At 40.2% G+C, this 16,075-nt stretch overlaps 1 protein-coding gene across 2 annotated transcripts; it reads right to left on the bottom strand.

Moving 5' to 3' along the window:
* Nucleotides 1-8,330: 8,330 nt before the first annotated feature.
* LOC122041712 (protein phosphatase 2C 50-like) lies at nucleotides 8,331-15,452 on the bottom strand. 2 transcript variants are annotated; one of them, XM_042601490.1, is made up of 5 exons: nucleotides 15,108-15,452; nucleotides 13,841-14,861; nucleotides 13,372-13,752; nucleotides 13,178-13,283; nucleotides 8,331-9,046 (listed from the first exon to the last, which is right to left on the bottom strand). In XM_042601490.1, the coding sequence occupies exons 2-5, from the start codon at nucleotides 14,588-14,590 to the stop codon at nucleotides 8,709-8,711; spliced, it is 1,575 nt and encodes a 524-aa protein (XP_042457424.1). In that variant the 5' UTR covers nucleotides 14,591-14,861; nucleotides 15,108-15,452; the 3' UTR covers nucleotides 8,331-8,708. The 2 variants fall into 2 exon arrangements, with proteins under 2 accessions (XP_042457424.1, XP_042457425.1); XM_042601491.1 differs by having other exon boundaries at nucleotides 13,841-14,840.
* Between the last annotated feature and the right edge of the window lie 623 nt (nucleotides 15,453-16,075).

Below are 16,075 nucleotides of genomic sequence, written 5' to 3'. Positions count from 1 at the left end.
TCATACGTTTCTCTATAAAGTTATAGCTTCTCGTTATTGACCTCAAAAATGTCAGCCACTTGCTGAGCCACTAATTGGAACTCCGAGTGAATGATCACCCGTGTGGCCCCTACTTGCCGAGCTGCTTGCAGTCCAGCCAGTAGCGATTCATATTCTACTTTGTTGTTGGTAGATCAAAAATTTAGCCGAATGACTAGTTGCATGATATCTTCTTGAGGGCATATAAGGAGTATCCCCACTCTGCTCCCATGTTGAGTGGGCGATCCATCTACATATATCTTTCATGTTTCCTCGAAATCATGTTGATGGATTTCTGTTAGAAAGTCGGTCAGGTCTTGTGCTTTAATTGCTACCCGGGGTTGTACTGTATATCATACTCTCCTAGCTCAATTGCCCATTTGATGAGACGACTAGCTATTTCGGTGTTGGTAAGGACTTTCTCCATGGTATTATTGGTCAGCATGGTAATTGGATGTGCCAAAAAATAAGGCCTTAGGCGGCGAGCCATGAGGATCAACTCGTAAATCAACTTCTCAAGCGTTGTGTACCGAGACTCGACCACTTTTAATAGATGACTGAAGAAGTACACTGACCGTTGTGCATTGTTCTGCTCTTTCACCAAAATTGTCCCCACGGCTAGAGCGGCTCCCTCGCGATAGGCTTAAATAACGAGGGCAAGGTCTCCAAGTGCTACTTCAGTTCCTCATAAGCTTTGTTAGATTTTTCATCCTACTGCAACTTTGCAACTTTCTGAAACACTTTAAAGAAGGGGAGCGCTCGATCTGCAGACCGGGATATAAACCTAGAGAGTGCCATGATTCTACCCACCAGCTTCTGGGCTTCCTTTAGATTTTGAGGAGCCCACATATCTCAGAGCGCTTGGACTTTCTCCGGGTTGGTTTCGATTACCCGCTCTATGACGAGATATCCTAGGAACTTTCCCCCTCGAGCTCTAAACAGGTATTTCAGGGGATTTAGCTTTAGCCCATACTACCGCAATATGCCGTAAGTCTCCTTCATATCAGAAATCAGGTTTATTGCCACGGTGGGCTTGATAGGGATGTCGTCCACATAGACCTCCACATTCCCCCTTATTTGCTCTCGAAAGATCTTATCCATCATTCTTTGATAAGTGACCCCTACATTTCTTAATCCAAATGACATAACCGTATAACAGAAAGTATCGTCTGCTGTGGTGAAGCTAACCTTCTCCTGATCTTCCCAGGAGAGAGGAATCTGGTAGTATCCTTGGTAGGCATCGAGCATGCAGATCCTTTCACATCTTAAGGTTGAGTCCACCATTTGATCGATCATGGGTAGAGAGTAACAATCCTTGGGGTTGGCCCAGTTGAGGTCCCAAAAGTCGATGCAAATCCTCCACTTATTGTTAGGCTTGGACACTAGGACCACGTTAGAAAGCTAGGATGGGAATTGTACTTCTCTAACATGCCCTACTTTTAAGAGCTGGTCAACTTCAGCTCGAATGGTCTTATTATGCACGACCGAGAAATTTCTCTTTTTCTGGTTGACCGGCCAGGAATCGGGCAGGAAATGAAGCTTGTTCTCAGCTACGTCGAGCCTGACTCCCGGTAGCTCATTGGGGGATTAGGTGAAGATGTCCCTATTGCGCACCAGATATTTGATTATGTCTGACTTGATTTCTAGCGGCAGGTCACTCGATATGTGAATGATGCTTTCAGACCGGTCAGGATGAAGTTGGACCTCCTCCTAGGGAAGAGGTTCTTCTGCCATAGGCAAAGTCTCCTCTTGAATAGCATAGACTCCTCCATCTTAAGTTTTCTGAGCCTTGCGGGCCTCGACCTTTACCATGTCTACATAACACCTGCGCGAGACTAGCTGTTCGCCCCTAACTTCCCTGGCTTGGTCTCCACCGGGAATTTTATCTCCTGATGAAAGGTGGAGACTGCCACTCGGAATTCATGTAGGGTGGGTCTCCACAAGATGACGTTGTAAGAGGAGGGGGGATCCACCACAATGAAGGTGATGCTCTGAGCCCTCACTAATGGTTCGTTATCCAAAGATATGGCTAGCTTAATCTGACCTATTGGTCGTACTTCATTTCCTGTGAACTCGTACAAAGAGGTGGCTATGGGTTGAAGTTCACTAGCGTCGATCTGCATGCCATCAAATGCACTTTTGAACAACACGGCGTCGATGAAAACTCTAGCCATGCGACTGTTGGCGATGACATCTTTGATGATAAGTGCATCGTCGTGAGGGAGCTCCACTCCCTCCAGGTCTTGTAGCCCGAAATTGATCAAGGACTCGACAGCTTGTTCCTGGCTGCAACTTACCGCATGTATCTCTAAGCGACATTCATGGGACTTCCTAGCTCTAGAGGAATCCCCATCGTAGGTCATCCGGAGATCATGTTGATCTCTCGAATGACGATATTTCCCTTATTCTCTTCCTCAGGGGATTCCATCGGCTCCTTGCCCCGTCCTACATGCTGACTTCCTTGACCTCCTTTCTCGGGTAGGAGTTTGCTTTATTGTCTTGTGATAGTAGGCAGATTGTCCAACAGCCTTTGGAGTTTGAGCGTGATCTCAGGGGGAGGCAGGCCAAGTTCGACCGCCCGTCGAGAATCTAGGGTGAACTGGACACAATCTCCTATGTAATGGGTGTGAGACCTATGATAAGTGCAGTAACGGGGCCTCCACTGGCCGGGTTTAGGAGCTTGGACAGCTTCTACTCGTTGTACCACCCTGGATTCCTGAACGGGCTAAAAACCCGTTCGGGCATCTTTAGAGTGGGCAAAGGGTCGAGCGGGAGGTTGGGGCGGTCTTCTTTCCGCCTTGTTGATAGGAGCAGCCGCTTTGGTTTCTTTCCTCCAAGCTTCTTGAGCTTCCTCTACATTGATGTAGCTTGTGGCCTTCCCAAGCTTCTCATCAAAATTCTTCACAGACTCTCGAATGAGAGCTCAGAAGAAATCCTCCTCCACCAAACCTTGGGAGAAGGCGCTCATCAGGATATTAGAGGTAGCGGACGGGTGATGTGAGCTCGAGTGTTGTGCTACGAGAGCTTATCAAATTACAATTAAAGTTACCGAACCCCTCTACACTAAAGTAGTATAGAGAATGACTCGGGTCGTCTCCTAAAGAATGTAACGGTAAATGACAAAATTAGGATTGATTATTGCATTGAATTTTTAACATGAAAATGGAGGGGTTGGGTTTGAATTTTGAACTACGATATGAAATAACAAAACAAGTATGAAATTAAACCTAAGAAACAAAAGAGCAATGCAAATATGAAATTTATCCTAATTAATGAAAAACATCCTATCCATTCATTAATAGTGATATCATAACGCATTGTCACTCTACGCTACAATTTCACCATCAATGAAATTAAACTAAGGTATGAAATAGCAAGCATTAAATGAACCTAACCTAGTAAATGAAAGACGATGCAAATAAGAAAACCTAGTCTAACTTAAACTATGATTGAAAGGAAATTAAAGACATAAAGTAAGCATTGAATGAAATCTAGAGCATTTTAAGAAATCTAATCTAACATAACCTAATTGAATAAAATAAAAGACACATATCTAACTAACATTCAAATAAGCTGAAACATGACAAGATTAAACATTGCAAGAAGTTTAACAAACTCAAATGCAACAATTGAAATAACGAAAAGTGTTGGGACATTTAATCGAGCATGTTGCGTGCGAACATCAAATTAGCCAAAATGTATGCAATCTACGTATAGAGAGTTCAAATCAATACAAGCACATAACATTCACAATAACAATCCACAGAAATAAACCAATGCATAACCAAATCAACACAACCAACACATGACGATCAAATTAATGCTAGAAGGAAGCTGCTGTTGAAACCTAGGATCCGATGTGCTGTGGTGGATGATCGGTGAAGGTGCTGGCCAGATCTGTGTGAAGAAGTCAAAACTGTTGATGGAGATAGGATGTAGCTATGAGGCTCTGTCCAGATTTGATCCAGATGAAGAATCTTCCCCTCTTCTAACTCTCCCTGCTGTCACATGAAACGCCTAGCTCCAGAACCCCCGGAATTGATGAACAGCAATCAAGAACCGGTTGTGCTTGCTTCAACAACGGTGATGATGAACGGAAGCTTCCACCGAAGAACCCCCTCGATGGAAGATGAACGGAAGTAATGGAGGTGCTGTGGAATCGGATGAACCGCCGCCGCTTCTCTGCCTCTGCCGCCTGAACCCCAGTCGGAAGAAGTGAAGAAGAACGCCGACAGGTGAAGGATCTTGCCGGAGAACCCCTCCAACAAGGTGGAACTAGTCGGAACTCGCTGTCGAAGTTTACTGCCCCTGTCGGATTGCTGCCGCTGCTTGGATCTGAGCAGGTGATGGTAGAATGGAATTGAGAAGAAGAATAAGAGGAGAATGGGGATGTGCGCGGGATGATGGAGGAGAGACAAGCTCCGGCCGGCGGCAGTGAATGAGGAGAAGTGGTCGCCGGCCGTCGGTGCCCTAGCTCTGTCGCGAGGAGAAGAAGCGAACGGGAGAAATTGGAGATAGCCCACTGTGCCGTGTGCGTGAAGAAGAGGAATTTCTTAACGGGTTCGGGTTTGGGTTTTGGATCTTGCATTTAAGGTTAAAAGAAAAATCCGGATCCAATATGAGAGTAAGGATTGAAATTGGGCTTTTATAATTGGGCTTGAAGTGTGGAGCTCTACTTCTTTCTTGATCCAAATTGGAAGGAAATGAGCCAAGTTCTTCAAATTAGCTCATGCTCAACCTTAGCATTGGGTCCAATTAATTTGACTCTACTTATGTCTATGGCTCCTCTTTAATTCCCTACAAAAATCATGAAATAATAGTAAAATTAGAAAAAGAGTATAAAAAGCTCATAAATATATCCTAACTCATGAATCATAATATTAAGCAAGATTTAAATGAATGAGAGGATAAAAATGCTAAGTATGAGAGCTAAAATATTGTATAAAAATGCTAATTATCAACGGGACGTCCAGAGCTACATGGTTGAAGTGTTTTATATAGGCTCTTAGAGACTCGGTAGACCCTTGTTTGAGGGAAAATAGGCAGTGGTCCATCTTTTGGTACCTCCTACTGCTGGCGAAGTGGTGTAGAAAGGCGTTCTTGAAATCACGAAAGCAAGTGATGGATCTGACAGGCAATCTATCAAACCACCTTTGTGCCGAGCCCGATAGAGTGTTTAAGAACACTCGACACTTAATGACGTCGCTATATTGATGTAGCAACGCAACATTTTGAAATTTGTGAAGGTGATCCTCTAGGTCTTTACTGTCTTCGTACTTCCCAATAGTTGGGGATTTATACCCATTCGGCGACTTTTCCTTGAGCACCCTTGGAGAGAAAGGTACTTGTAGTTCCTCAGGTGCCTCCTTGGGCTCCTCCCGGATGACTATGGCCTTCCCTTTTTTTGAGTCTCTCAGCGGGGAGCTTCCGCCCGTAGAGGTCTGGTAGTATTCCTTCTTGTTGTTGCAATCCCAGCAGGGGTCGCGATAGAAAGCTCGGGGAAAGTCCTCTGGCCGCTTTCTCTTAGACCCTCTGTCTAAAGCATGGGTCTAGTCTCTCGAGGTCTCAGGTATCTTCTGTGGCTGTGAAGCAGTGGTATGCCTCTCAGAGGCTGCTAGTCTGTTGGCTTCCTTGAACAATTCGTACTCTCCTGCTGTCATAGTTACGTTGATCTTACTAGTGTCCTCCATCTTTACGTTTCAAAACAGGTTGAAAAGTTTTTCACAGACGACGCCAAGTTGATCCTATCCAGAATTTAAGTCAGACAAAGGCCGGTAAAGGTAGCGTCGGCGTTGATGAAGAGACGACTTTAGCGCACCCTGTGTATGTACGTCGAAAAAATGAACCCCCACGTGGAACCAAAGGTATGTAGTAACGAAACCAATGGTACTTAGGCTTTGCACACACTCAGACAAGCGTCCGGAGCGTTAGAGACTAAAATCCAGGAAAAAAGTCCCTGGCGCAGGCCCTCCGATGCTCAAGTCAGGTCCTTTTTCCCAGGAAAAGCAGTGTACGAATAAAGGAAGGAAAAAAAACTGTTGAAGATGCGTGTGGAAGTGTGCGTACCTTGCCAATGAAGAGGACCTTTCTTTTTATACGACTCTGCCTGCCTTTTGAGCCTGATCGCTGCCAGAGAATGTCGGGTGTCAGGACATGTTAGGTGAGGAAGGATGCTTAGCGACCTCCCCTTGGTAGGAGGAAGGTTCCATTCGCAGTGTGTGGTAGAACACTGAAATATTCCCTGACTTACAACAGTTACTCTCTGACAGGAGATTATGATTCTCTGATACTGTTGTCACCTAGCATTATCTGTCCCGCCCAGGTTAAACTGCAGACAGCTCGGGATGATTGCTCAAATGTGCTACAAGAACTGAGCCTTGATGAAGAGGATGAGCTGTGGCAAACTGGCCGGGGCTTATCTGAGATTGTGGCCAAGGACCCAACCTTCCTAATTTGGCTGCTGAAGAGCCGGTCGAGGATTGTCTGGTAAATGCACCGCGGCCATATATAAAACCTGAGCTAGGAAGATCCGATTAGTAGGGGCAGACTAGGAACTAGTCCAAATCTCATTCCAGGGCCTAGACCCAAGGACTCGCCTTGACTGTGATCGACCAAGACTTATATAGCCGGTGATGCGAGACGACCTAACTCCCATCTTCCATTGACTGTTAATTATCATGTCCTCTTGACTATTAACTATCACGTCCTCTTTATTATTAATTTTTTGATTTTAGCGGACTTTTCATTTACATATCATATCAATGTCAATTATGATTTTCATGAAAAGGATCTTTTTATATAAAATATCAAAGTGACTTACTAATATATTTCTCATTTTAAAACACTTTTTATTCTAACACAATATTAGCAATTATATTTCATTTGTTAACGTGTTAAAATAAATCAACTTAATTTAACCAAAATTAATACATAGAATATTATTATATTAAAAATATATTTTAATTAATTTAATTAAAATTATTTAAATTTAACTAGAATCATTTTAACTTACTCAAAATCATTCTTTAAGTGTTACAACATTATAATAATTATATTTACTCCTTTTTTTATATTTACCTATGCTTTATTTTATCTTATATTTTTCCATAAATAAAAAATTTTAAGGAAGAATGACCATTTTTGAATTTTTATTTTTTAAAGAGGGCCGAAAGAGTCTTTTTATTTTTGTCCAATTATTTTTAAGAGAAGGTGCAAAAGTAAAATTATTACAAAAATTTCTTCACTATCTGCGATAGAAGAATCTCACATAACAGGTGGGATTGACGGAAAACGTCATGTACTTATTTTTTTTAATATTTTATCTCTTTTATCTTTATCAGTAAAGTAAATTAAAGAAAAATTCACAATCATAATTTTAACTTTGTATGTAGTCTTTAATCATCAACAACTTTATTTCTATTTTTTACATATAAAATTTTATTTGTTTCAACTCCATCGTATAAATATTGTTATCTAATTATCTATTATATTTTTTAAGTACAAATAGTTTTAAAATGAGTATAATTTCTATTAAATTTAGTACTTTAACTAGAATGAGTATATATTTTATTAAATTGAATATGCCTTTTTTTCTTGCTTAATATAACTTCTCCTCTAAATTCAACATCATTTAAAGAAAATTTAATATATTTTCTATCCAATTAAGTATCATTTAAAAAAAAATTAATATATTTTCCATCTAATTGAGGTGAAAAAAGAATCATGCTTAATTTGATATAAAATATACTAAATTCTAATTTAATGTACTAAATTTTAAACCTTTTATACTTAAAAATATCAAGGAGAATTAGGTATATTTTTGACTAGAGAATGAAAATAAAAATTTTTACTACTGAAAACTACATGTAAAATTTTATTTGTCAATGGAGACTGCATGTAAATTTTTTCTATTTTTATCCTATCACTTACTTTTATCAACTCAACAATGCCATGAAGTGTTTAAGTAAGATTTTCCTCGTCTCAAGAAAAAACGAATAAATCCAACTAACCCTTACTATAACTAATCTAATCCTATAAAATTTTTCCACCCATCACTAAAATAAATCTAAAAATCCTCACAATAAACAATTCAAAAACTTAATATCCAATCACTAAAATAAATCTAAAAGTCCTCACAATAAACAATTCAAAAACTTAATATCCTATAATTATGCACCTCATTTAAAAAAAAAATCCTATAAATTCATCATAACTAAAAATCGAACTATGAATACTTGAATGATAACCTAAATATCCTACCACTACATCATAGCCCGAGGGCAAAATAATTTAGGATTATGCTATTGCAGAAATTGAATAAGAATGATTCATTCTCTTTATAATTTTAATCTAATACATTTCAAAGAATCATTCATTTAATTACATCTTATATTTCATAGTCCAGGGAATGAAACAGAATGATACTGATGGATCCATACAAGAAGTTCAGCCTTGTTTCTTCCCCGCCAGTTTTCTGAGTCTGCTGTGGCTCGAGTCAAGAGTTAAAGGCACAGAAGTACCTGCATTAGATTTTGCCAAGGCTAGAAATGTTCTATAAATATCTATAAGCATACAATCTTAAGGCCCCAAACAAAGAAAGTGAAGACCTGAGTATAGTGTTTCGGAATATTAACCGACTAAACTTAAGTCTAATGTACACATGCTTCTTTTCCGAAGTCGAATCGGCAATGTTAAGACCTGCTTTTGAACTTCCTTTGTGCTTTGAGATCCACCACGATAATGGTGATGTTGTCCTTGCTGCCCTTCTGGGAAGCAAGTCTCATTAGACAATCTGCGGCTGCTTGTGCTGCCGGATCAGCTGCTGTGCCACTTTGAGATGACGGCGACACGGGGCCATTCCTTTTGTGCCAGAGCAGAATCTGCTTGCGGGCGACATCACACACCTCTTCGTTAGACATGACATCCCACAAGCCATCACTAGCTAAAATGAGGCATTCATCCTCTCTTACTCGTGGGGTTATGGTAACTTCTGGCTCAGGAATTATCCATGGTTTCAAGTATCGATCACCTGTAAACATCAGATAAAAGTCATAATCATTACCTATCTTCTGAACCAGGGCAGCAGCCTAATTACAAGCTTTCTCAAATGGAAACACAAAATTTACTGTCATAACGCTGTACAAAGTATAACGACGAGTAAACAAACACATGACAATGGCCATGAGTATATGCTGTTCTACTCACGAATCCCGATTTCCTCTTTTCATTGATGCCGAGAAATTGTAGGCAGCTCACATGATCTCTCCCTATATAATGCTTCTGTGTGAATCCACTTTCCACATACTGCTATCACATGTAGGAATTACCGTTTCCATTACCGGCGTCACATTTTTCCTCTCCATATTTGGCAGCAAAAACTAATAGGCATGGATCATCCTACCTTTCACATGCTCTCTCACACCTATCATATCTTAAAAGTACCGACCTACTATGATACCATGTCAAATTGGAGAGGAGCCCATTTTATCCCAAAATGACTAATCATTTAAGAGGATAGCATCTTTCTCTCTAGATGAACCATAGTAGTTCAAAATCAAGTAAAGGGAGAGGTACCACAGTTGTTTTCACATCCACATTATAAGAGTTGCAAATGCATGAAATAGCATTATTGAGACTCAGAGTCTGTTAGTCCTACGTAAACAAATGTGATGATTCGTTATAGCTATACATTAGAAGGATATCTTCCTCACAGACAAGTTATTTTGGGATAGAGAACTAGGCCAGTACCCAGCCCCTTCTACATTCTACATACAACTTGTTTAAATTGACAAAAGATGCGTTTATTCTTTATGTTCTTTTGCAGAAGCAAATGACACTGGCAGTGCTCCTAGACATTTTGCAACTTAAAGGTTTTTATTGTGGACCTAAAGTATTGCTTTCCAAATCTAAACTTCTGGTTTTCTTTTAAATTATGTTGTGCTGCCAAGGCGTCTTACAAGTTACTTCTGTTACTTTGTTTTTGATATATACAGATTTGCTGAGGCATAGGTTGGATGGGTGGACAAGAACAGTTCGTTATTTGTGACACTTTGCATGATCCTGTTGATTACTTTCTTCTACTCAAATTAGTATTTTCTCTGTCCAGCACTTCTTTACTCTTTTTGATCACAAAACAAATTTGACATTGACTTCTTAGGTTACAATTGCAATGGTTGGAAAATATATCTGATTCTTACCCATCAGTCTCGAAGGTGATATATATATATCTATATATATACCATTTTATTTCTTCTCTAGATATATTGTCACGTGTATTATTTCATGTATTATGATTCTAGTATATGATTGTTTGTTAACTCATCTTTTGAAGAAAGCCGCATGTGCCTATTGGTGTGGGGAATAAGAATGGGGAGGAGAAGAGCTGTTATTTACTTTGTATGCCAGACTTTGAGAGAATATAATGTATTTGTACTCTTAATTGGATTTCCACTCTTAGTGGAAATATTTATAAACAGTAGCCTCTATCATATATAAAGTGATATTTCATAGGTGTCTTTTTGTTGATGGACCAATCAATTGTCATAGAGGCTAAAAATGTTAGGGAGCTATCCCAGTTCCTCTAGCATTACTCAAAGATCAACATTTAGCTTGACACTTGAAATTGGAAAATAAATGCTAGGATTGTGCCATGGACAGAATATAAAGTTTCATTTATATATAAACAAGTCGAGCTAGGGATAATACTATATGTTCCGCAGATCAAGGCAACAAGACCCGTTTATTCCTGCTGAACTAATTTGTCCTCTCCTGTATGCTTGTGTTAAGGGACTTTCTAGTTACTGAGGATATATGAGGTGGTGATCTCAATTCAAATTTTGAGATGGAATTCTTCGAAGAGGAATGTGTTAAGAACTCATGTCTGAGTCCAAAAAGTTATCAAGCAAGCAGTGTCAATCGACAGCGGAAGCTCTTATTGCTTGAAATTTTGGCAATGGAAAAATCAAATTGTTTTCAACAAAGAATTTCGACGCCCATTCGAACCAGCATTGTTGGCTTTCAATATGACCTCCAATTATGCTGTATCTCTCTCACCACTGTCATGGGCAGGAAAGAAGCAGCTTGACATGAATAGGTAGGGGTGTAATCGAACCGAGCCGAACTCTTGAATGTTTGAGCTTGTCTTGTTTATAATCGAGCCAAACTCGAGCTTTATTTAACGAATATATTCATGGCTCACGAGCTTATTTGAGCTTTTATCGAGCCTAAACGAACTTAATAAATATAAATAATAAATTTAAATATTTATTAAAAACTATATTATATATTTAGAGAAAATTATAATATTTTTATTAAAATTTATAATTTTATTCTAATAAATAAATTTAATATATTTGTTTATATGTTTTATAAGTAGGGTATAAAATCAATAAATTCAATATGAATATTATTATTATTTTTATTTAAAAGTTGATTCATGACCTTAACAAACATATTTACGAGCTAACGAGCCGAATATTGTGAAGCTTGTGCTTGGTTTGTTTATTTTAACGAGCCTCATTAAACGAGTTCAAACGAGTTTTTATCGAATCGAGCTTCGAATATCTCATGAGCAGCTTGGTTCATTTACACCCCTATGAATAGGTATTCCCTAGAACAAATGTAGTTGATATACCACTTCTAACTGAATTATCATTCCCTCCCAAACTTTCTTAGCTATTCATTTCATCAATCCCATAATACTTGTTCTAATATGTTGGAAATATTATTCCATCTCCTCCTTCTAAATTTTTAGAATAACTATACATGAATCATATATATTATAATCATAGAGAGATTCAGAGTATCAGAATCCATATTGGTGTTCTTGTGTACTATAATCCATCAGCAGCAGCATTTAAGTTGGAGAATAATGAGAAATAAGTGGACATTAAGTTCTTAGAAGTTCTAGAAACAACAAAGGAAAGAAGTTGCCACATCTAAGGAGCTCTCTATTCCAAAAGATTTTCTTACATATCTAGCAATGTGAACAAAATACAAAGAATAAAGTACTATTCAGAGCCTCAAAACTAAATGGTTTAATTTGTCTAGTTTTGAATGAACCATTTGACAAGGAATTACAAGAGAAATGCAAACATAGAGAACAGATGGCTGGATGTTTTTAAGGTGCAAGTACGTAGTCATCTAAGGGCATTTACATTAAGAGTGGGGTACTAGATGCAGCACTGTTTATTTGCAAAGGCTAGTTATTGATTTGTAATCCAACAATTACATAGGAACAAATATCATATGAGTAAATATTAGCTTTTATCATTTTCAACAATGTGCTATACTGACATTAGTTGATCATTTCTTTCTCTAGAAGTTACACGGTTTTTTATTTTTCAATGGGATTAAGACTTGAGTCTTTACAGAAGTTACATATTGCAACCAAAATAACATTATGTTGCTTTTACTGATAAGCATGATACAGATTTGAGATAAATGCAACTTAAGAAAAAGGAAAAATATTAATACCCAAGGTCATTCATGCCGAACAAGATGAGGAAATTTGAGGTTTCCTAAGTCAGCGAGGAGAGGAAATGAAAACAAAAATTTCACATGAACATAAGGCGGCTATTTTATCATTTTTAACTAGCAGCTTTGTGAGGAAATATTGAACTATTTGTATTAAAGGGTTTTGGAGCTATTCCCTAGGCCTATCATTGTCTGAATTCAAGGTTGCTCTCTAAACATAAACCAACTCATGGTAGATTCTTATCCAAGCAACAAGTGAACGATAGCTTCTTTGCTGTACTTGCATGATCATCATGTAACATAGGAACATTTTATTCAGATACTTTGCATCCAACAATTTCCTAAACATTATGTTGGCAGAAATAGCAGAGGTACACTACTTTCAAATTGGAAAAGCACCTTATCCTGTCTTGATTTTGTGTTTTTAGTACCTCAAGTTGTTAAATAATTGCCGGTCCCATATGATTCAGACTTGTGGCTTGTTGTTAAATAAATATCTAGTAAAAATGTAAAGAGTGTACATGATATTGTCATATGAAATATTTATTTTCAAAAATAGGCTCTAGAAATCAGCCATGTTAAAGTTCAGCATCTATGAAACAATAACAAAATTGAAACACATTCATAGGCAAAGTATCATGAAAGTTCCAGAGTGCTTGCTAGTATAAGAGAGAAGGATATATACCGATAGACCGTGACATTGCAAGAACACCAAATACACGATATCCATTCCAGTGTATGACCTTGCCACCCTGAGATTCAATCCTCAAATACTCATCTTCCCTGTTAGGCTGAAGGACGAAATAGACATTTTGGTTGTTCCAAACGTTCAAAGGAAAACTAATAGATTCTGTGGTAAAATCAAAAGGACAATGTTACCTTATGATCTACTGATAGAGGAATGGGTTGCTTGCCACGGCAAAGTACTGCCCTTGAATCCCCACAGTTTGCGACAATAATTTGTGTTGGGCAAACAACAGCAACCACAGCTGTAGATCCAACAGTTTCTGGTGCAATAGGTTCTGACAGTGCTCTTGAGTAATGATGATCGTCTTCATTGAATGTATCAACTGTGCTTCCCATAGTTCTGTTGCTTTCTTTCCCTCCAACCTCATCATCAATATTTTGAAAGCAAACAACAAAGGATTTCTCCCACAGTTTCTTCCAATCACTGCAACTTTTGCCTCCAATATTGTTAACCAGGTCTGTCAAAAGTTCTGTCAACACATGGTGGAGGCGCTCCCGGCAATAGTTGGCAACCTATAATATTAAAACAAAGGTACACATAACAATCACATAACAGTATTTATTAATACAGGTGAATGGTTTCAACCAAAATGTTGAGTACCTGAGCACCCCCATGACCATCATACACACCAAAGAAGTTCAATGACACACGAATGGTGTCAGGGTCTAAGCCATCCAAGACTTGATCACCAATAACAGCTCGAAGGGGTACTTCAAAGAACTTAGGCACCACAACCACTGCATCCTCCATTTCTGGCCTACGCCCACATATCGTTACGCATCCCCAAAGAGGCAAACTTTCTCTCAAATACACATTCCGTGAGCCTTTGCTACTTCCACTCAATTTTTTTCCAGTAGCTTCCGATTCAGCAGTAGGTCTGCCCGCACTATGGTCATTTAGCGGATTGTCAGATAGCTCTTCTAAAACTCGCACTGGTACAATCTTGCCAAGGTTGTTTCCTGCATCCGCAGATGTAGGTGTCCCGAGATCATAAGAAGAATCTGAAGACAATTCAGGCACACTGCTACCATCAATAATAACTGAACAAGAGCTTCCTGCAGACAATTCAGGATCGATTGACGTCAAATCCTCCTCATCACTCCCTGGAATTGTTCGAGTCTCTAGATCATCTGTATCCATATCTCCATCCTCTTCCAAGGAGGTTAGGGCCGCAGACTCTATTTGCTCAAGGCCAGCAGCCAAATCAGTAGCAGCCGACTCCATTGAATCAACTACCACATCCTTTTCTTCTGCAATTCTTTTGGGGCAAGTGACCTCCACTGAAGCAGGGTCACAGCTCGCACTACTTGGTTGAGATGAGAAAGCAAGCGCTGGAGACATCTCATCCATCAACCTCCCCTCCCGCCCCCCAAAGCGTAGTGAACTCGGTGAACCCAATGACCGTAGACACTCCTTGTGTGTGCACACTTCACGGTTCACGCGCACACCAACTTGGTTGGAGGTCGATCTTGTTCGCCGCGACCTTATCTCTCCCGAACGATCTCCAGCCGCGGAGTCTCACGGGTTCCACGGCGTCGCCTCCCGTGCCTCAAACAACTTGACAACAACATCCAGCCAACCCCTTGCATAGATGATAGATCTGAGGAACGAGGTAGCGAATCTGCGGGATTAAATTCATCTCCAACCAAAATTACAACTTTCATGTAATCCAAACCAAAAAAGCAAAAAACTACTGCTACATTAGCATTAACCAAAACAAAAGGAGGAACACAATTTCGAACAAAAAAGCAATTTTTAAGTAAAGGAAAGTGCTTTACGCTATTTTATTTGCGATGATCCAAACAATTTCACCAAACTGTACGAGAAAATAACTAGTATGGGAGTGAAGCTGAAACCTAGGAATTACCTTCTTATAGCCCCCAAATAGCCACTTTTTTTGGCGTAGGAGAAGGGATCTACGAAGAGAATGCTCGAGAATCAGAACAAAAGATGTGTCCTTCTTTTTCAACCTCTTTTCATCGCGCAATCTGGGTTACCTGGATCTTGTGGAACCTCCACCGCCTCAATAATTGAAAAAAAAAAAAGTCGATGGAAGCTTGAGGAGGAAGCCTAAGCACCCACGCCTCTCCTACTACTTCCCCCCTCTCTCACTGTATTTCTTCCCCAGAAGCGAGCGAGCCTGTATCAATTCTCCGCGCTTCCTAGTCTCGAAATAAATCGAGCAAAAAAAAAAACACAAGAGAGAGAGATCTGAAAGAGAAAAGCCTCGGCTTCCGCTTCGGACGCCTCACGCCGGGTGGGCGAATGGGACAGGTGTCGAGCGTAGGCGCGGTTGTGCGACGCGTCCCGCAGATTGGCTGCTTCGTTCCCGACACGTCACGGTCGTATGGACCAGTAGGAACAAGGCGCGTCGAGCAGGAATCTAACCACGTGAGTCCATTCCTTGGCCTGCCTCCCCGCGTCTCGACGCGTGCCCCCGCGGCGGGGCCCGCGGCTACGTGAGGCAGCTTCCCTACTCTCCCTTATGTGGTCCCCGCACCTAGGGGCCCCCCAATGGCGGACGTACCCGTCCTAACTTCGCCAGTCCGCTGCGGGCACGTGTCCCGGCTTCGCAATTATTGGTTCCCGAATCGGATCCGGTGCTCCGCTCCATCAATCGAAGCGAATTATCATTTTATTGGGGAAGGGAAGCCTTGCGGTCGGTGGTGGCTTACGCTCACAACTGGTGGCGGAGAGATGACAAGACGGCTCCGTCCAAAGTTAACGGTACCTGCTGCGGAGAGGACGGGGATGGCGGAGCGCCGGCACCGGCTGCCGTTACCGGACGACACGTCAGAGATCTTACGAGAATCGTTTCGAACGCAAACTGTGTTG

This window comes from Zingiber officinale, chromosome 2A (assembly GCF_018446385.1).
Source record: "Zingiber officinale cultivar Zhangliang chromosome 2A, Zo_v1.1, whole genome shotgun sequence".
NCBI lineage: Eukaryota > Viridiplantae > Streptophyta > Magnoliopsida > Zingiberales > Zingiberaceae > Zingiber > Zingiber officinale.
The sequence above is the reverse complement of the archived record's forward strand: the minus strand, read 5'-3'. Positions and strand labels throughout refer to the sequence as shown.